Source organism: Aythya ferina, assembly GCF_964211825.1.
Source record: "Aythya ferina genome assembly, contig: HAP1_SCAFFOLD_178, whole genome shotgun sequence".
Lineage (NCBI taxonomy): Eukaryota > Metazoa > Chordata > Aves > Anseriformes > Anatidae > Aythya > Aythya ferina.
Genome location: NW_028181352.1, coordinates 45844 through 64703, shown reverse-complemented (window position 1 = coordinate 64703; position 18860 = coordinate 45844). Strand labels below are relative to the sequence as shown.

General features: G+C 46.3%; 2 protein-coding genes across 2 annotated transcripts; both read left to right on the top strand.

The window, feature by feature from the left end:
- Window positions 1-1213: 1213 nt before the first annotated feature.
- On the top strand, window positions 1214-18461 carry LOC311428892 (ubiquitin carboxyl-terminal hydrolase 42-like; the record flags this gene model as incomplete). Its single annotated transcript, XM_084540122.1, has 15 exons — window positions 1214-1442; window positions 2193-2393; window positions 2986-3096; window positions 3256-3358; window positions 3563-3630; window positions 3787-3857; window positions 4389-4471; window positions 5390-5501; window positions 5879-6019; window positions 6214-6314; window positions 6778-6919; window positions 7593-7874; window positions 8680-8768; window positions 9303-9457; window positions 18391-18461. 15 exons carry the CDS (start codon window positions 1214-1216, stop codon window positions 18411-18413), a joined length of 1911 nt encoding a protein of 636 aa, XP_084396248.1. The 3' UTR covers window positions 18414-18461.
- Window positions 9790-10388, top strand: LOC311428894 (uncharacterized protein; the record flags this gene model as incomplete). Its single annotated transcript, XM_084540124.1, has 1 exon — window positions 9790-10388. A coding segment is annotated over one exon (588 nt), but the record flags the coding sequence as incomplete, so codon positions are not given.
- Window positions 18462-18860: the final 399 nt, after the last annotated feature.

Sequence of the window (18860 nt, the reverse complement as noted above, 5' to 3'; positions counted from 1 at the left end):
TGCCTATGGACAGACAACTACGCTTATTTAAAGCGGTATCACCTTGAAACCTAATCAGCATTTTAAAAAGGACTTTGTAGCAGTTATTGGCTTTTGTCCTGGAGGGCTGAGGTTTGTTTTGTTTTGTTTTACATTCAGCATTTCCGTTTCTAGCTTACATTCCCCTGTTGTTTTGCATGAGGAAAGCGTGCAACTTTAGAAAGGAGAACGGAAAGAGCTGCTTTTTAGTCTAACTTTTCAGTTTTTCATAGGAGTTTTAAATGTGGTAGGAGTAAAACACCAGAAGTACTGCTGCCAAAGTTATATTCAAACTCGTCTTTCTTGGAGAAGCAGAAGAAGCCCAGGGAGAAATGAATTTGCAAACATGCTCTTCATGCTCTCCTTTCCCAAGATTTCTCTGAGATATAGCCCATCCTCTGTGGGTTTTGAGGTATATGGTTCCCAGGAGTGAAAAGGAGGGCCAAACATCTCTCCTCTTGGATCTCAGCATGCCAGGGCTTTAGTGTACTGCCACTTACAGCTCCGCTTTTTCACCTGGAAAAAGCGACCGCATGATGTAGACTGAGGAGCCCTCACAGATTAACTTGCCATCACCAAGTGACGCCCAGAAAAGGTGTATTTAAAAGCTAGGCTCATTATAGAATCACAACAAACCCCTCATGACTGGTGCAGTAGACAGTGAGGTAGAGGGCGAGCCCTGGAAAGACAGAAGAAAAGTAGCAGTGAGTTCTGGGTACCTTTGTGCAGACGAAACAGAAAAACGCAGGCAGTGAAGTAATAGTGTTCCGTTACTAATGCCAGCAATAGATAATTGCAACAATTATCTATTAGATCATAGGTACTAATTAACAGATAATTGCGCAACTCCGGAAATCAATAAATAACTGATTCCCCTCAGAGAATGTCTTCTACATTTTTATATTAAAAAGACTCCAGAGTTGTAATGGATTAAAATCCTACGGAAGGGAAAGAAATGGCATCAGCCACTAGTTCTGCAGAAGCGAAAAGTAATACTGATAGAGTTTAGATGGAAATTTTCACTTTGTGTGTTTAGTTTGGGGATTCTTTTTAAATCATTCATACCAGCGATTTAGTTCTTAAGGCTGTTTCTTTGAGATTAAGTGACAGGACTTCTGTTACTCTTTTCTTCTTGGAATGCTTCTTGATATTCTTACGTCAGCCAGAACTTCTGTCTCTGTTGCAGATGTGAACAATGACCGTAGCTAAGAAGCCCAAATCTTCAAAGCCTAAAAAGCCCTCTTCAAGGCGGTCTGGCAAATCCAAGAAACCAAGTCCTAAAATACTGATGTCACGCACCGCCAACTGGGGCCGGATAGTGCCTGCAGAAGATTCAAGCCAAGTCTCTGTGGCCCAAGGACGTGGAGGTGCTATTTACTGTAGATCATCTGAAAAAACTAAGGCTTTTGCCCCAAGAGATCTAAGTAAGTGTGCGTTCTATCCTGTCTCCATTGTCTTCAAAGCAAAAGTAGAAAATGCAGTTCTTACTTGTTGCACTGATAGAGAAGGGGACTACTGTGAACAAAGACTTCAAAAGCGAATCCCCTAAGGCAACTGAAGTGACTGATGTTACAGAAATTAATTTTGATATATTTACAGTCAACAGAGAAATATGGGGAGCTTTTTGTAATGCACAGATTCCTCCATGTCTTTTCTGTTTTGCAGAGAAAAGTGTTTGATTGTTGCTATTCACAGCTTCCATTTTTCACAGGTTTTTTGAAGGATAACATTGCTCAGGAAAAGATCTGGTATCTGTAGGGGTACCGTCATTCCTAGTTCCTAGTTTTTACGTTTTTACCGTATAATTTCAAGTCTAAGTTTGTGGTTTAAGTTATAATAAGGAAAAAAACAGTAGTTGAGTTAATCAGGTTAAAGATTATAGATGGAGAGGAACTTGGCATTAGGTGCTACAAACAGAATGGCAGTTAGCCTTGCCTTAGGAAAGTTAAAATGGTTGACTAAAGTTGTTTGTTTGTTTGTTTGTTTGTTTTTCCCCAAAACATTGTGTTGACCAGCCAATTTGAATTTGGTGGTATTAAAGCTGTCTGCAATAAGTTTTTCTGGTTTGGATTGTAGCTAGCTCCTCTAGGTGCTCCTGCAGAATAGTATTTTTTTAAATACCTTTCTTCAAAACAAACAAACAAGATCTCTTTTTAAATTTAACTTTCTTGCAGTCGTTAATGATGGAATTGCTCCGCCACAGAGCATTCTTTTTCCACCTGAGAAGATTTGTATGGATTGGCGAGAAACACAAAGTGTTGGAGTTGGCCTGTACAATCTTGGCAACACATGTTTTCTTAATGCTACTCTGCAGTGTTTGACCTACACACCCCCACTTGCCAATTACATGCTTTCTCTTGAGCACAGCCAGTCATGTGAGTACTTTCTAACAGTATTTTGAATCTGTTGGATAGCTCTGAAGGTGAAAGAACAGCAGTGATTCTGTGAGATAAGCTTATTTGCCTGATTTTACCTGTAGCAGCTGGCTTTGAGCACTGTATTAGCAGTGGGCTCCGAATAGCATATGGAGTGCAATTAATGCACCACGTTTTATTTATTTAGTTAGTTAGTTGTTTGTTTGTTTGTTTGTTTATTAAAGGATCATTTATTGCTTCATGGGAATAATGAAGTGCATTGGACAGTAATGCATTTAGTAGTAATTTTAGAGAGTAATACATTTTGCAGCCTGTGGAGTTCACATTCCTGTCAGCCTTTACAACTGCGACTTTGCAGTAGTCTTTTAGATTTCTCATCACAAAATGCATTTGAATACAGGCTTAGTGGATATTTTTCTTCTGTCAAGTTGTGTGAAATGAAATGTTACAAGACTGTTGGGACATTGGCATCTTGGGAGAATAGAATGTAGCAAGGAGAGTGGATATTGTATCTATAGTTTAAATTGTACTTAGATGTTTGTAGGTATGGATATTTCGCTGGACTGGGATGCTTTGTTCTTTCACTCTTCAGGTCGTGAACAAGATTTTTGCATGATGTGCACGATGGAGACTCACATTAACCAGGCCCTGCGTTGCACTGTTGATGCCATCGAGCCTACGCATGTTATCAGTAATCTCAGTCGTAAGTGGCTTCAGATGTGTTTCTTTTCGATAGCTTGTAATCTTCAAATAATTATTTGATGTGTCTAAGTGGTTTTAACACTCCAATGAAGAGAGATTTTAGAAATACAAGAATGATTTCATTTTTAAATGAGGTCAATACTATCATCTTCTTATTTAGGAATAGGACAACATTTCCGTTTTGGCAGTCAAGAAGACGCACACGAGTTCTTGCGCTATACTGTTGATGCTATGCAGGAAGCGTGCTTGAACGGAAGCACCGAGTAAGCATAAACAAGTTCACTTTCATACATTCTCTAGCACCTTCTAGTCCTTTATTTACTCTCAAAAATGATCTCTAGCACCTTTTAGTGCCTTATTTACTATCAGCAACGAAAGTCTACATCATCCTTGGTTTTCATCAAACTCTTTGAAGAGTTAATTCTGTGCCTTAAATCTTCTGAGGTCTGATTATAATTTATTTCCAGATTGGACAGATCTTCTCAAGCTACCACCATCATTCATCAAATATTTGGAGGATTTCTAAGATCGAGAGGTACTTGAAAAAATATTCCTGTCCTTAGAACTGATCTGTGTCTTTTGTCGGTAGTAAAGCAGTCTGTAGTTTGTCTAAAGTAGTATCTGTCAACAACTTGAATTTGGACAGTTAGTCTCCTTCACATAATGTTAAGCATTTATATTTTGCTTCCAGTGAAGTGCTTGAATTGCAAAGCAGTTTCGGATACGTATGAGGCATTTCTTGATATCACTTTGGATATAAAGGTAAGATTTTTTCTAAATATAATTCATGATGCTTAAGTACATGCATAACTTTCTAAATTAAACTTGTTTAACTTAAAAAACCAAACCACATATAATGTTAAAACATAAGAGCTTGGTGGTGCTAAGGAAGTGGATTGGACTTTGTCCTTCCGTGGAACCCATGTAAATAGTCTCCACATTTGCATTGGGTTTAAGGGGAAAGAATTCTCTTTCTGCAAAAATGATAATGCTGTCATACTTCTTTGTTGTTCTACCTCAATATACATCTAATTGTTAGACTGATGAATTTGTCCCCAGTATTGATGACAAAGCACACTGTAGATGCTGTCTAGGCTACTGGAAAAGTATTTGTTCCAAAGTCAAATGCCTTCCAGGTGAGGTCAATGCTGAGCATGCTCTTTCTGCCTCCTTCTTCACAGTGCTCCTAGTAGATCGCTTGAGTATGTTAGTAAGATTCTCTTATAAACTACTAGTATGTCTCTGGAATTCTGAATTACGGTGACTTTACGCTCTTCTTTCTCGCTGCTCTAGGCGGTTTCGTCTGTTAGCAGAGCTCTGGAACTCTTTGTGAAACCTGAAGAGCTGGATGGAGAGAATTGCTATAAATGTAGCGAGTAAGATTTTGACGAATTAGGTCTTAATCCTAGATGTCAGTTTTCTATGTTGCATGACTCTGTTGGACTACCTCTAAACTTTGGATCTACTTACAAGTTTTGTGGAAGTTTATAAAAGACTTGGATTTTTGTTTCCTTGGAGGGGGGAAGTCTTGTTCATAGGCATTCCCTATGGGTTTGCAATTCTCTGGCTTGTATTTTGCCATCAGAATTCAAAAAGAGCTACTTTTGTTCTTTCTATTTATTAGCTCTCGACAGTACTTTTCTTGATGTAAACTGCCCAGTTTCCGTTGTTCTCTGGGCTAGTGGCTAATTTTCACTGCTTACACCGTAGGTCCTACCTTGGAGCGGGCAATGTGTCAAACTGAACTATTTTGTTTCAAAGGATGGCAGATGGGTTCAGTGTCTTTCCAGACAAGCTCAGTACATGAAGACTTCCTACTGTTAAATGTCTCCCTCCTGTGGAATGACCATGTGCTTCTGTTGTATTTTTGATGTTGATAGTCGACCTGTGTTGGAGATTATTTGCAATTTCTAGTCCTGGGGACCAAGGCTTTCTCATTCCACTTTCAGTATTTGTATTTCCCTTGAAAGCTGAAAGAATGTTTCCAGGATTGGAGTTCAAATAGCCACTTTTGTAGACCAAGAAATGGTACCTTGCCATCCAACCTGGTCATACCCTTTTGTGAGAGATTCCTGTTCCCGCTGTGCTCTGAGTTGTTGGGAAAATTGACCTTCTTCTGTGTATTAACAAACCTGACACGCAGTGCATGGGTTTATGAAAAGAAAAAAGACCAACCTATTATGCAAGTAAATATCATTCAAATAGCATAGGCATGCGTGAGACATTAAAAGGAGTTTGTTTTGGGGGCGAAAAAAGAAGATGCCTTCAAACACTTATCTCTGCTTGTTTTTAAGGTGTAAAAAGATGGTTCCTGCATCCAAGAGATTTACCATACACCGTTCTTCCAAGGTTCTCACAATATCACTGAAAAGATTTGCAGATTTCACAGGTGGAAAGATCAACAAGGTATATTTACCACTGTAATGCAACTATATCATTGTGTAATGGGACATCCCCCAAAGCTGAAAGTTGTTAATATTTTCAGACAATAATTGTAGACTAACGACTATGGCTTATTCTTTCTCTTAATATCAATAAAGTTCCCGCTTGACAAGAAGCATATGCTTTCCTCTGAGAAGGCTGATTCATCAGGAAACAGTTCTCTGCAACTTCTAGTCTTAACCGTTGTTTATGGGAAGACTTATTTGTAGTGAATCAAGAAATATATTCGAGAAATATATTCTAGAAATCAATTCTAGTCTGTGTTTTTTGGAAGTGTTTTTCTCTGGCTAGTCCACGAAGTACTCTGGGATAATTTTTCTATCTTCTTGGTGTCTCTTTAGGAGGTGAAATATCCGGAGTATTTGGACCTGAGAGCCTACATGTCGCAGTCAATGGGAGAACCACTGCTCTATGCCTTATACGCGGTGCTGGTACATCACGGTGTCAGCTGTCACTCAGGACACTATATATGCTATGTAAAGGTAGAAGTCAACAGCATTTCTAACAGGGTAAAGGTTGTGCTGGCAAACCAATTAAAGCATGACTAGCAGCTACTGTTTCTAGGGAAAAAGATTTCATTATATTTTTATTGGACATGTGTGTATTTTGTTCCTATCCGTGATTTCAATTGGAAAACGTGCAATTCACCTAAAGAAATCGTTGTCTTTATTTGCAGGCTGGTAATGGACTTTGGTATCAGATGAATGATGCTAAAGTAGTGCGTACTGACATTAAAAGAGTTCTTGGTCAGCAAGCTTACATACTTTTTTATATCAGGTAATAACAAATCTTAAAATGTGTTCAGAAGAGATTTACTTTCCTGTTATTGATATTTTTCTGTTTTGCAAGTGTTTTTCTTGCTATCCCGGGAGAAGATTATTATTTGTGTAATTCAGTTCTGTCTAACCTGAAATTCTCTGTGTCGTTTATTATCTTTTGTTGCTTGGCCTTAAACTGCAGCACTCATGTAAATTGCTATCTATGTGTTATCTGTAGCTGGCTAATTTAGAGAAGGAGAGAAATGAAGGTCATCTGTGGTGTAAGAATGAATTATTGCTGTGCAAGTGATAGTCTTAGTAGGAAGACTGTTCTCTACTTTTCAGTCTGTAGACTTGGCGAAGCCTTCTGTAGAGAAGGCTTCCATATCGTATGAGCTGTTCCTCTAAAATGATAGGATGGGATTTAATCCAAGAGTAGGCTGAAAGAAAAACTAAACTACGATCACTGCTCTTTTCTGAAGGCGCTATGATTTGACACTTGGAGAACGTGCGTTTTACTTGCCAGCACCATCTTATCCCTGTTCATTCCCTCCTGGTCAGCAGGGGGCTAATAGTAAGCAGGCTGGATTTCTGGGACCACGACTTCTTCCTCATATGATTAAGGTAATTCAGGGAAGCGGGAGGGCAGATAACGGCACCAAACTGCTAGTGGGTTTGGTGTGGGGTTTTTTGTTTGGTTTTCGGCATCTTAGTTTTGTTTTCCTTCCCACGCTGCAGCTTTCTTCACAGCCCTCATGCTACAGCCAGAGTCATTCAAACAGTGGTTACTGCTAAATTGTGCAGCCATGCGACTCCATTACTTTATACCTCCAAGACAGCTTTCTAAAGCACAGAGAGCTACGCTCTTTGACAATTTAAGCAGAGTGTACTAATCCTCAAATCATTTAAAAGAGGACTTGTTTTTCCTATCCTCGTCACTTTAGCTAAGACAGGGAAAACTAAATGTCTTATTCCTGAGCACCAGAACGATTACTTCAGGCTTTTCAGGGTATGTTTAAAGGGGAAAATACATATATTTGGGAATAGCAGCAGGTAATGTTACGTTGCTTGGCTGGTTTTCAAAGATGATGTTAATTTGATACCAATCTGCAGTAAACCAAAAGCAGGAATTGAATACGCTTATTGGACTTGCATTTATCCTTAAAGGGCAGTGTGTTTTTCTTTTTAGGTGTTAAGACCATTTGTAGAAACACTCAGTAGGAGAGTTTTGTGTTTCAAAATGTTACATGCAGTGTTTGCGTTAATCCATCTTGCAATTTCTTCTTTTTAAATACAGAATTCAAGCCGTTTAAATGGAAATGGATCCATAAAAGAGGACACAAAGACCACTGGTGTCACCCTAAAAAGGCCATCTTCAGCACCACCAATGGCCTGTGTTCAAAACCAGGCAATTACCAGGCCTTCAATTACTGATACGTCAAGAAAACAGCAGATCACCATCAGTATTCACAATAAATTGCCTGCTCGTCAGACTGTGTCACAGCCTGACTTTCTTAGCAGTGCTATGGAGGATGAAGATCTCTACCAGGCTGTTCCTTCATCCACAATTACAAATTCGGTAATGCAAATGAAGCAAATGCAAACAAACAAAAAAGTTTCTGATGAAATTTTTGTGGAGCCAACAGTGAATGAAAATCCTAAACTCAGCTCTGATAACACAGTCCCTTATGGTGCAGAATCTTCAGGAAAATCTGAGGAGGAGTCAAAGGGCTTATTTCAAAGGAATTTGAAATGCAATGCAATGTCCTCTAATGGAATTTTGGTTGGAAAGGTAGTCCGTACATTGCAGCATTCCAATTCTTCCTGTCAGAATGCTGACAAAGGAAGATCCCAGCATGAGCTGCCAAAAACAGATTCACTAAATGGTGCTATTAGGTTAGTTAATGAATCTAAAGAAAACGGACTGAAACTTGATGATTCCACTTGCCGAGTTGAACCTGTTAAACCTTCTGAGATGTTCTTTTCTAAAACAAATGGATTGCTTGAAACATAGATTTGCTCCATCGAGAATTTCTCACCTACGATGTATTCGGGAGTGTTTATTGTGTTCCTAATTCAGGTGAAATACTGAGAAAACACAGCACACATGTGATCGTAAGACTTTGTGGTATTATCCCCTTAGAATTTGCAGACCTGAGCTTACATTAGAACTTGTCAACTTAAGCTCAGCTGAGATAAAAATTCCTAAGTTTCATAAAGTAGATTTTGGGGGATGAGTTGGGGTTATCTTTGAAGTGTAGATAATGCATACAACTCACAGCGGTCTTGCTTACCATTTAATGGAGAAATTCTGACAAGACTAGTCCTCAGTACTACTACAAATAGTATTTTTTTGTCTGCTGACTTGTGCGTTTTAATTGCAGATGCCTGGAGCTATGCCTTCAGTCAATCGAGAAGTCATCACAGAGTCCTTCAGAGCCAGCCAGCTGAACAGCTTGTCAGAGGAAATGAGGTAAAATGAGCACAGTCTGATTAAGACAAGACTTTATGGAAGTTCGTTACAGTTTTATCTGTCTACTAATAGTATTTAATGGAAGGATTTAAATTAGTACAATTCCATACTGTGTGTCCAGTGTCACGAACAGAACTAATGAACAGCACTGAGCATATCACTCTGATGCAGGTTGGTGCCTCAAGGAGAACTTGTGTTCCTTTATAGAATGTTTTTCCATTTTTCTCCACTGTCTGGAGAAACACTGGCTGTTCCCCGCTCGCCCCTATGCCTTTTTTCTCAGAGCAGCAGGTGGAAGGAGACAGATGCGTTTGCTTTTTTAGTGCAATGGCTTCAGAAGCAAGAGGGGAAAAAGCACTTTCTCTGGGAGCTGAAGAAGGTGTCCTAATCACAGGAAAGGTTTCTAAACGGCATATCTTTGCGAGGGTTCCTGTAGTCCGGAGGTTTTTGTTTGTTTGTTTGCCTTTGGAAGGTTTTACTCTTAATATTCACATCCTTCAGCAGAAGTGAGAAATGGGTTTTTATTTTATGCAGTGTTGCGGAACCTCCGAAATCTCCTAGGAATGATGAATACCTCGCCCAGTACCAATGTGATGACGGTGGAGACAAGGAGAAAGCAAGAAGATCAAAAGAACGTGACCTCATTTCAAAAGAAACCGTTTTGTCCGGCAAAGAGTCTTGTGAGCCTGGTGAGAAATTGCGGCAAACTTCCTCTCTCAAGTCTGACACTGAATGTAGCTCTAACAATCTTTCTTCCTTAGCTATTGCAGATAGACGCCAAGATACAAAGGACAAGACTAAAACCACTGAGAAAGAGCATTACCGAAGCAAGAGGGAACATGCTCCTAGTGAAGAGAAGGAGAGTCAAAAAGCAGGTCCTTCCAGCAAGAGGAGGTGTTCTCAGAGCGTGGAATTTGTTGAGCAAAAGAGTCACAAGCAGGAGTACTGGGAGGGAAGCAGGTACAGATCTTTCCCTCGTGAAAGAAACAGCCCTGAGAATGGCAGAAGAGCAGTCAAATATTCAAAGTACAGATCTGGCAGCGGAGGAAGATCAGAACAAGGTAGCAATAGGTACTACCGATCCAAAGGGGAAAGAAGTTGGAGCAGAGAAAGATACTATCGAGACGAAGCACGGAGATGGGAAAGATGTGGCTATTACAAGGATTACTATTCACCTCATGCGACAGGAGACAGTAGAGAGAGAAAGTTCTCTCACGGCGATTCAGCCTTTGACAGATCGACTGCAACTTACTACAGCAGGTCACATAAGCATTATCATTACAAAAGCAGATGGCCTCACGGTTCCCTCTTGAGAGAGGAAGATGTACGTCGCTTTAGCACACCCCGAGCAGACTTGCATCATTGCTCGGTACCTCAGCAACATTCCAGAAGACATTCTCGTGAAAGACATGCGCTTCCACCTGTGTCAGCTCATTTGGAGAACTGTCGCCAGAAAAATGAAACAGAAGGAAACAGAAAAAGAAAATATACCCGTGCAGAAGGTAGTGAAAGTGAAATAGAAAGGAAAGACAGAAAGATAGAAAAGGAGCTTGTAGGTGGTGAAAAAAATGCAAAAATATCACAAGTTCTGGAAGAAACAGAAGTCTAAGGATAAAGATGGAGAGAAGGATTCCAAGTAAGCAAGGATTCCAGCATCCTCCGCATTTTTTATCCTAATTCTTTTCTGGGTGCTTCTCATGTCTTCCTTTTTTTTTTTTTTTTTTTTTTTTTTTTTTTTTTTTTTTCTGGTAGTTTCTAAGTTCTTTAGATAGCACCAGCTGGCTGGGGATCATGTTGTTAGGTTGATCAGTGAAGACAGGAAAGCTCTTGCTGAATTGTGTCAGAGCACTAGCTTTGGACCACATAGTTCGAATCACATCCGTACACCATTCCAGATTAGGTTAAAAGATTTTTTCTGCTTGCACATATTCCAGAGCTAGCCGTTGTTAATGATCTGTGTACAAACCAGGACCTATGGTCCTTCAATCTGACGGCTTAAGTTTGCTGCATCTAAAGTAAGTTGCGTGTGCACAAAGCACCACAAAATAGCTGACATGCTGCAAATCATCACCTGTGGTAAAATAAATCCGGTTTCATATAGGCAACAAGTGCCACATCTTTTTTTCCCTTTTTAACTTGCATGTTTCTTTCAGACTTCATGATTTGTGTTTCTGTGCGCTCCGCTTTGACAATGCCAATCGCAAGCGTAAGAAAAAGAAGAAAAAGGAGAAGAAAAAGAAGAAAAAGGAGAAACACCAGGAAAGCAAAAGGCTCCTTGGAACACTTAGATCCTCGTTTCCAGAAGATAACGCGGGAGAAGAAGGAAGAATCCCATCCTCCAGATGGCTCTTCATGTGAATAATGCAGAAGTGAGAGCAGTAAACAACCTTACAAGGAAGGGAAGACTTCCAGTGCAGGCGAAAGCAAGAAATACTGCTCCATCGCATCCAACGACTATACTAAAGGTAAGGGGCCGCAGCGTGTGTGAGGAATTCCTTTTATATTAATCTCGAGATTATTTCAAACAGTCTTGAAGTGCTTGATGACTTAACAGTCTGCAGATTTATTATCAAATCAAAAAAACCCCCACTTGGTAGACTAATTTTTTCCCAGTTTTGAATGGCCACTAGGAAAGAAGGCCTGAAATAAAGAGGTTAGAGGCAAATGGTTTTCATTTGGTTTGATGATGAAGTGGCAAACAAGAGGAAGAGTTGCAAGCTCCCTTCTTAAATTCAGTCCAGCCAAGTAGGAAAAGTAAATGTGGACAGCTGTATCTTGGCAAAGAAGATAGTAGGGAGCAAGGAGGTTTAGCAGTCAAGATGGAAGGTGATGCCATGAGGCTTAGAGGCTAGTAATGTTCTAATGAACATGGCCAAGTCTTGCGCTGGGCAGCCTGCTTGGGTCCAAAGCCTGCAGTCCTCCCCAAGATGTCGGCGAGGGGCTGGTGAGCCGTTGGGACGGAACCCCCGTTGCCGGGTTCCCCAAGCAACTGCCCCACTCTCCAGCCACCATGGCAGGTCCAGCAGCCGGCTCCCGCTCCTCCCGGGGCTGCGGCCCTGCTGGCGAGCCCAGCGCCCCAGAGCTCAGCCCAGTGCCCTTTTTCCCACAGAGGGTTTCCCCAGACGGCTTCCGCGGCTTGCGCAGACGCAAAACTCCCCCTTCGTCGTCCCAGCCGTGCCACCAACGGTGGCTGCCTGGCTGCTGCCCTCCCTCCCCGGAGCGACGGCGCTGCCCTTGCAGCCCCCGCAGGTACCCACCCTCCCCTCCGCACTGCCCCAGGCCACCGTCTGGCACGTGGTGCCGGGGGTCCAGGGGCAGGTGCTGCAGCTCCCCGCCGGGGTGCAGCTGCCACCTGGGGGGCACCTCCCAGCCCAGGGGCACCACCTGCAGCTTGGGCAGCTCCCCGCCGGGGGGCAGCTCCCTGCTGTGGGGCAGCTCCCCGCCGTGGGGCACCAGCTGCAGCTGGTGCAGCTCCCCGCTGTGGGGCAAAACCTGCAGCTGGTGCAGCTCCCCGCTGTGGAGCAAAACCTGCAGCTGGTGCAGCTCCCAACCATGGGGCACCAGCTGCAGCTGGTGCAGCTCCCCGCCGGGGGGCAGCTCCCCCACACCGCTCCTCCCTGTGCCCCCGTCCATCAGTGGGGACAGCCCATGGTGACAGGGACACTGGTACCCCACCATGCGCTGGGGCTGGGGCCCAGGGCCGTGCTCCATGGGGAGCTCCTGCACCCCGCAGGCACCTGCCTGTTGCAGGCCCCCGCCCAGCGCAACCCCCCGCCACCCCTCATCCCGGGGCCTCCGCTGCGGGGGCAGGCGCTCCCCACGGCCCGCACCCTGAGCAGCAGCCGGGGGCAGCTGCCAGAGCCCTGCTTGCATGCCGTGGGGCTCAGCGAGGACCAGGGGCCCCCGCTGCCCGGCCCCACTGCCCCCAAGCCTGCCCAGGCTCCAAGGACCGCCAGCACCCAGACGGCGACGCCTGACGGTGAGTTTGGGGCTGGCACAGCCGGCCGCTGGGCGCCCCACACCCAGGGGCCATGGGAAAGCTGACATCGCCCGTCTTGGGGGATTTTCTTGCTTCGTCCTCAGCAGCGACAGCCCCGCAGGTGCCTGAGGAGCCCCCGCAGCTGCCCGAGCTGGGCCCTGATGCCTTTGCCGAGGCCTTTCCAGAGCTGGCAGGGGACAGCCAGCAGCTGCAGCACATGCAGGACGAGCTCCTGGCCGACCTGGACATCCCCATCCCCGGCATGGAGGAGCTGCTCAGCTGGCTCGATGCCGTGGAGCCCCAGGACACCTTCCCCGATTTGCCCAGCAGTCCTGCCCTCAGCCGCTTCCTCTCGCAGCTGCCCGACCTCTGCGAGGACATCGAGGAGCCAAGCACGCAGGGACTGGAAGCCACAGGAGCCCTCGGTGAGGTCCCCTCAACCCCTGGGCTGCGCCCCGAGAAGCTTGAGGGTGGGCTGTCGCTGCAGTCCCCCGTCGTGCCAGCAGTGAGCCCCCCGCTCAGCCCTGCAGCCAGTCCCCTGCCCAGTGCGCTTAGGAGCCCCCTACCCAGTCCACCCCTGAGTCCCCCCAGGAGCCTCCCTGACACCCAGCTCCTCAGTGCCCTTAGTAGACCCCTGCCCCAACCCCCCCAGCGTTCCCTCAAGACCCGCCCCAACCCCAAGGTCCCCAGTGCCCTTAGTAGACCCCAGCCCAAATCCCCCCCGAGTTCTCCCAAGAAACGCCCCAACCCCAAGGGCCGCAGTGCCCTTAGTAGACCCCAGCCCAAATCCCCCCCGAGTTCCCCCAAGAAACGCCCCAACCCCAAGGGCCGCACTGACCATAGGAGACCCCTGCCCAAACGCCCCCTGGGTCCCCTCAAGAGCCCCCCGCCTGCCCCTGCGTCCACCGGCACCAAGCGGGGGGCCAAGCGCCCTGCGCCCAGCAGCACCCCTGGGACAGCGCAGAGCTGCCAGCACAGGAGGCCGATGACAGAGAACCCCCCCGGCAAGGAGAGGAAGACGCTGCTGGGCCAGGCTGGCCAAGGCCACAAGAGACCGTGCCAGGGGAAGACGGCTGGCAGCAGCACGGTGGCTGGCAGCAGCAGGGAAGCAGGCAGCAGCGGGCAGCAGCTGGCGATCAACAGCACCACGGCACCCAGCAAGAGAGCGCGAAGCCCGGGGGCTGCAGGGGGGCAAGGAGCAGCGGCGCCACCTCCCCGCAGAGCGCGGCTGCTGCCGGAGACTCCGAGTGGGGAGCCCCGTGCCGTGCGGCCCCAGGACAGGCTCTGTCCCCAGGCCAGCGGGGCCAAGACGCTGCAGCACCAGCAGCCGGGGACAAAGACCCCCAGCGAGACTTTGCAGCCGCTGGGGGCCAGGGCCAAGGCGCTGGGGCCAGCGTGCCAGCTGGCCTGTGTGCAGCCGCAGCCCACCTCCAGCAGCCCCAGCAGCATGCCCAGCGCCCCGCCGACAGTGCCAGGCTCCAGCGCTGTGCCCGCTGCCCCCCGGCCCCCAGCTGGCGGCAAGGAAAAGGAGGTGCCAGCACCACCAGGCAGCACAGCATGAACAGGGGACGCTGCCATAGAGCCGGCGCCCAGAGCGCTGGGCCTGCCAGCTGCGTGAAGCACGTGCTCCAGCTTCAGCCACGCTCCTCAGCCCTTGCCCCTCTCGCTTGCCCTCTCCCCTCTCTCGTGCTGGAGCTAGGGGATGGGCTTGCCACTCACAGGGATGGCAACAGCGCCAATGGCAAATGCGCGCGTGCCTCACCCAGGAAGGTGGCAATGGCAAGCTGGGGAGATGCTGGCAGCAGCTGGGCTGGGAAAGCTTGGCCATGGCAACTGCTGCTTGGGACACCAAAGGGCTGAGAGACAAGACTTGCTTCTTCTTTCGGGGCATTGCTCTTCTTTCCTGCCTTCTGGATTAAATTCCTCTCCTTAGGTGGTCACTCAGCAAGGCCTCTGCCTGCGGCTCTTCTTGCACTGGCATGCCAAGGGGATAAGAACTGGGAGGTCTTTGGGATAGCAAATGATCAGTGGGATGGGAAGTGATGATGGGGATAGCAATTCATTGGAATGGGAAAAATGGGTTTTATTTGTATTAAATTTAAATTTTTTAATTTTCATTTAATTTATTGGTTTTCTTATTTATTTAATTAAATCCACTTTATTGACTGTGTTGTACAGTATGGCATTGTTTTATTATTATAAAATTATAAGTATTTAATAGTATTAAATATTTTTATATATTAATATCTTATAAACTGTAAGTATCATTATTTATTATTTTGTTGGTTTTTATTCCTTTTCTACCCTATTAAACTCTCTTTATCACAACGCACTGGTTTGGACTTTATTTTTCCTTCCGAGTCGTTCTGGATTCACTCCGGATGGGGGGACACTAGCGAACGCCTGTGTGCTTCAGATCCAAGGTCACCTTTGCCCTCAACTCAAGATACATATTTGCATCTGTTGTTGTGAAACAAAATTAACAACAGGAACAATAAAGTTACCTACTTGCTAGCAGCAGCTCTCCATTTGCTGGGGTCTGCTCTGTGCATTTTGAAGACCATTCCATGCTCTTCAGCCCCTTCAGGAGGAAATGTACGGTTCTAGGAAAATGCGTCTTGACCTGATGCAAAGCTGTGACGCAGCCTGCAGCTGCTGCAAGCCCTGGCATTTTACCTGCAGCCCCTCCAACAACTCTGATGTTCCCTGCATCGACTTCAACCACTGCGGCAGGACCTGAGGCCCCTCAAAGCCTTGTCACACACCCTGCGGCCCCTCGAGCCCCTGGCATGTTCCCTGCAGCCCCTCCAGCCCCTGGCATGTTCCCTGCAGCCCCTCCAAGCCTGGCACAGGCCCTACAGCTGGCCCCGGGGATGACCCCGTTGCTGTCTCAGGCACCAATACACACAAGGGGAAGGAATGCATGCAGAAGTCATCTCGTTTCAGAAGGGCAGAAAGTCCTCCCAAGGAGGGGAAGGAGCAAGAGGAAGGCGAGGCAGCCTACCCCAAGGTAGGGCCATCCCAGGGCACAGGAGGCTGTTGGAAAGGAGAGCAGAGAGAAAAGCAGCAGGAAGCAGGTGATCCCCATCCCTGGGCAAGCTGCGAGCCATGGGACAAGATTGCAGCTGTCCTCCAGGCGAGCACATTGTCAGCTGGCTGCTGCGCTGCTGGGATAGCAGCTGCGGGAGCCTGGCAGCAGAGGCCAGGGAAGCCAAGCAGCTGGGATCCTTCTCTGGGGAAGGGGGCACTGAGAAAGCGCTTGCAAACGGGGCACAAGCCCTCAGCCTCTGGAGGCGGCGCCTGTCAGGCGTGAAGGAAAGGGATCCCTTCTGGGAAGATGCTGTGGGCTTGCTGAGGCTCGAAGAACAGACGGTGCTGGCTGCTACCAGCGTGCTGCAGCAGCGGCAAGACAGAGCCGTGGTGGTTTTCCTCAGCTGGGCAGCTGAGCTCCAGCACAAGCGCTCTCTCCCTGCCCCTCCTCCAACGCCAAGGGGAGAAAAGAGGCTGGCAAGGGCTCAAGGGCTGCCAGAAGGACAGGGAGATCACTCCACAAGGAGCGTCACGGGCAAAGCAGGCTCAGCACAGCCTGTTCCAGTCCAGCCCGGGGCCTGCTCCTGCGGGGGCTCTCCACAGGCCGCGGCCTCCTCCAGGCCACAGCCACCTGCTCCACCGGGGGCTCCTCCACCCGCAGGGGGGCTGCAGCGTGGAGATCTGCTCCACGGGGGACCCATGGGCTGCAGGGGGACAGCCTGCTCCACCAGGGGCACAGCCTGCTCCACCAGGGGCCTCTCCCTGCACAGGCCGCAGGGGAACTGCTGCTGTGAGCTTGGAGCACCTCCTGCCTCCTGCTGCACGGACCTTGGGGACTGCACAGAGCTTTCTCACTCCTCCCTGAGCCAGACGCTGCTGGGCAGCAGCTTTTGTTCCCTTTCTTAGATGCAAGATCTTCTTAAATTCAGTCCAGCCAAGTAGGAAAAGTAAATGTGGACAGCTGTATCTTGGCAAAGAAGATAGTAGGGAGCAAGGAGGTTCAGCAGTCAAGATGGAAGGTGATGCCATGAGGCTTACAGGCTAGTAATGTTCTAGTGAAACCCAGCCTTCCTAAAGAAACCTGCCTACTTGATGTGAATAACAGACTCTGTTCAGCTCTTTCCTAACATAGAAACCGTGCTGACTGCTTCTTCAGAGTAACAGAAGTTCGTGATACTACTGAAATAGTTGTGGTTCAGATGTAGATCTGATTTCTCCTAAGCACACTGAATTCACAACTGTTGATCCTCCAGAGGAGGCTTTGCAATTGAACACCTGGAGAATAGGTAAATTTCCCGCTGTTGTTCTCCTCTCCTCTCTTTTTTTTTTTTTTTTTTTTTTTTTGTTTTGGTTTGTTCCTAGTAGCATAGGCTTAAGACTCTGAAGAAACAGGCTGCTTTTTTTCATTTCCAGCACTGGCTGTTCCTCCTGAGCCCCGCCTTCTATTTTTGCAGTCATAGGATATGTGAATGTAAATTCATGGAGAGAGGTAGAAAATTCTTTCAACTGGTGTTTTTTCGGCTATGTGGGGAGAACAAATAGAGTGGCTTTGAATATTCTGGCTCTTATTCAGAGCAGCATGTGGAGGGAGACAGATGCGTTTGCTTTTTTAGTGCAATGGCTTCAGAAGCAAGAGGGGAAAAAGCACTTTCTCTGGGAGCTGAAGAAGGTGTCCTAATCACCGGAGAGGTTTCTAAATGGCATATCTTTGCGAGGGTTCCTGTAGTCCGGAGGTTTTTGTTTGTTTGTTCCACGTTGGAAGGTTTTACTCTTAATATTCACGTCCTTCAGCAGAAGTGAGAAATGTGATTTTATTTTGTGCAGTGTCGTGGACCCTCCGAAATCTCCTGGGAATGATGAATACCTCGCCCAGTACCAATGTGATGACCGTGGAAAGGAGAAACCAAGAAGATCAAAAGAACGTGACCTCATTTCAAAAGAAACCGTTTTGTACGGCAAACAGTCTTGTGAGCCTGGTGACAAATTGCGGCATACTTCCTCTCTCAAGTCTGACACTGAATGTAGCTCTAAAAACCTTTCCTCCTCAGCTGTTACAGAGAGATGCCAAGATACAAAGGACAAGACTAAAACCACTGAGAAAGAGCATTACGAATGCAAGAGGGAGCATGCTCCTAGTGAAGAGAAGGAGAGTCAAAAAGCAGGTCCTTCCAGCAAGAGAAGGGTAAAGTTGAATACAAAGAATACAAACTTGAGCTCCTGATTGGCTTCATGCTGAACTCTGTGCTGTTCTTGTCCTAATCTTGGTCTCTCCATAGATAATATGGTTTAAATCCAAATAGAATCGTGCGATGAGGAAGATCTCACTGCAACAAATTCAACATCTAAAATCAAAGTTGACATTTTCTGTGATTTTCTTCCTGAGCAGAAGTGTGCAGTACTCCTTTTATATTAACGTAGAGATTATTTCAAACAGTCTTGAAGTGCTTGATGACTTAACAGTCTGCAGATTCAAAAAAACCCCGACTTGGTAGACTATTTTTTTCCCAGTTTTGAATGACCACTAGGAAGAAGGTTATTCCGGCATCAAAAAAGTCATGTGGAATGTATCAAAATTTACTGAACCAGTAAGTAAAAATTATATTTTTCTATTAGTTCCATTGTTTCAACTCTTCTGACCCTTCTGGATGGCATAGATAACAGAGGGGAGATCGTGGTAATCGGAGCTACCAACAGACTAGATTCTATAGATCCTGCTTTACGAAGACCAGGACGCTTTGGCAGACACTTCCTCTTCAACTTGCCAAATTAAGAGGTGAGAACTTAAATTCAACGTTAGTGCTACCATGGCAAAGTCCAACTTTATAGGAAAAAAAAATAATTGACAACTTGAACAAAAGAGTGACACGTGGAGACACTGCGTTGTTCCATGGAGGGCAAATCTGGTACTGGATATATATGGTCAGGATGATACCACCAAGTAGTTAGTTCTATAATCAAACCTTTCATTCCCCAAGTTGTACCTGTTTGCTTAATTATTTAGTCCACTTGGGTGTTTTCATCATGAAGTTGTGTTTTTGGTCTCAATCCTTCACTTATGAGTGAATAGGGGACGTGTTTGCATT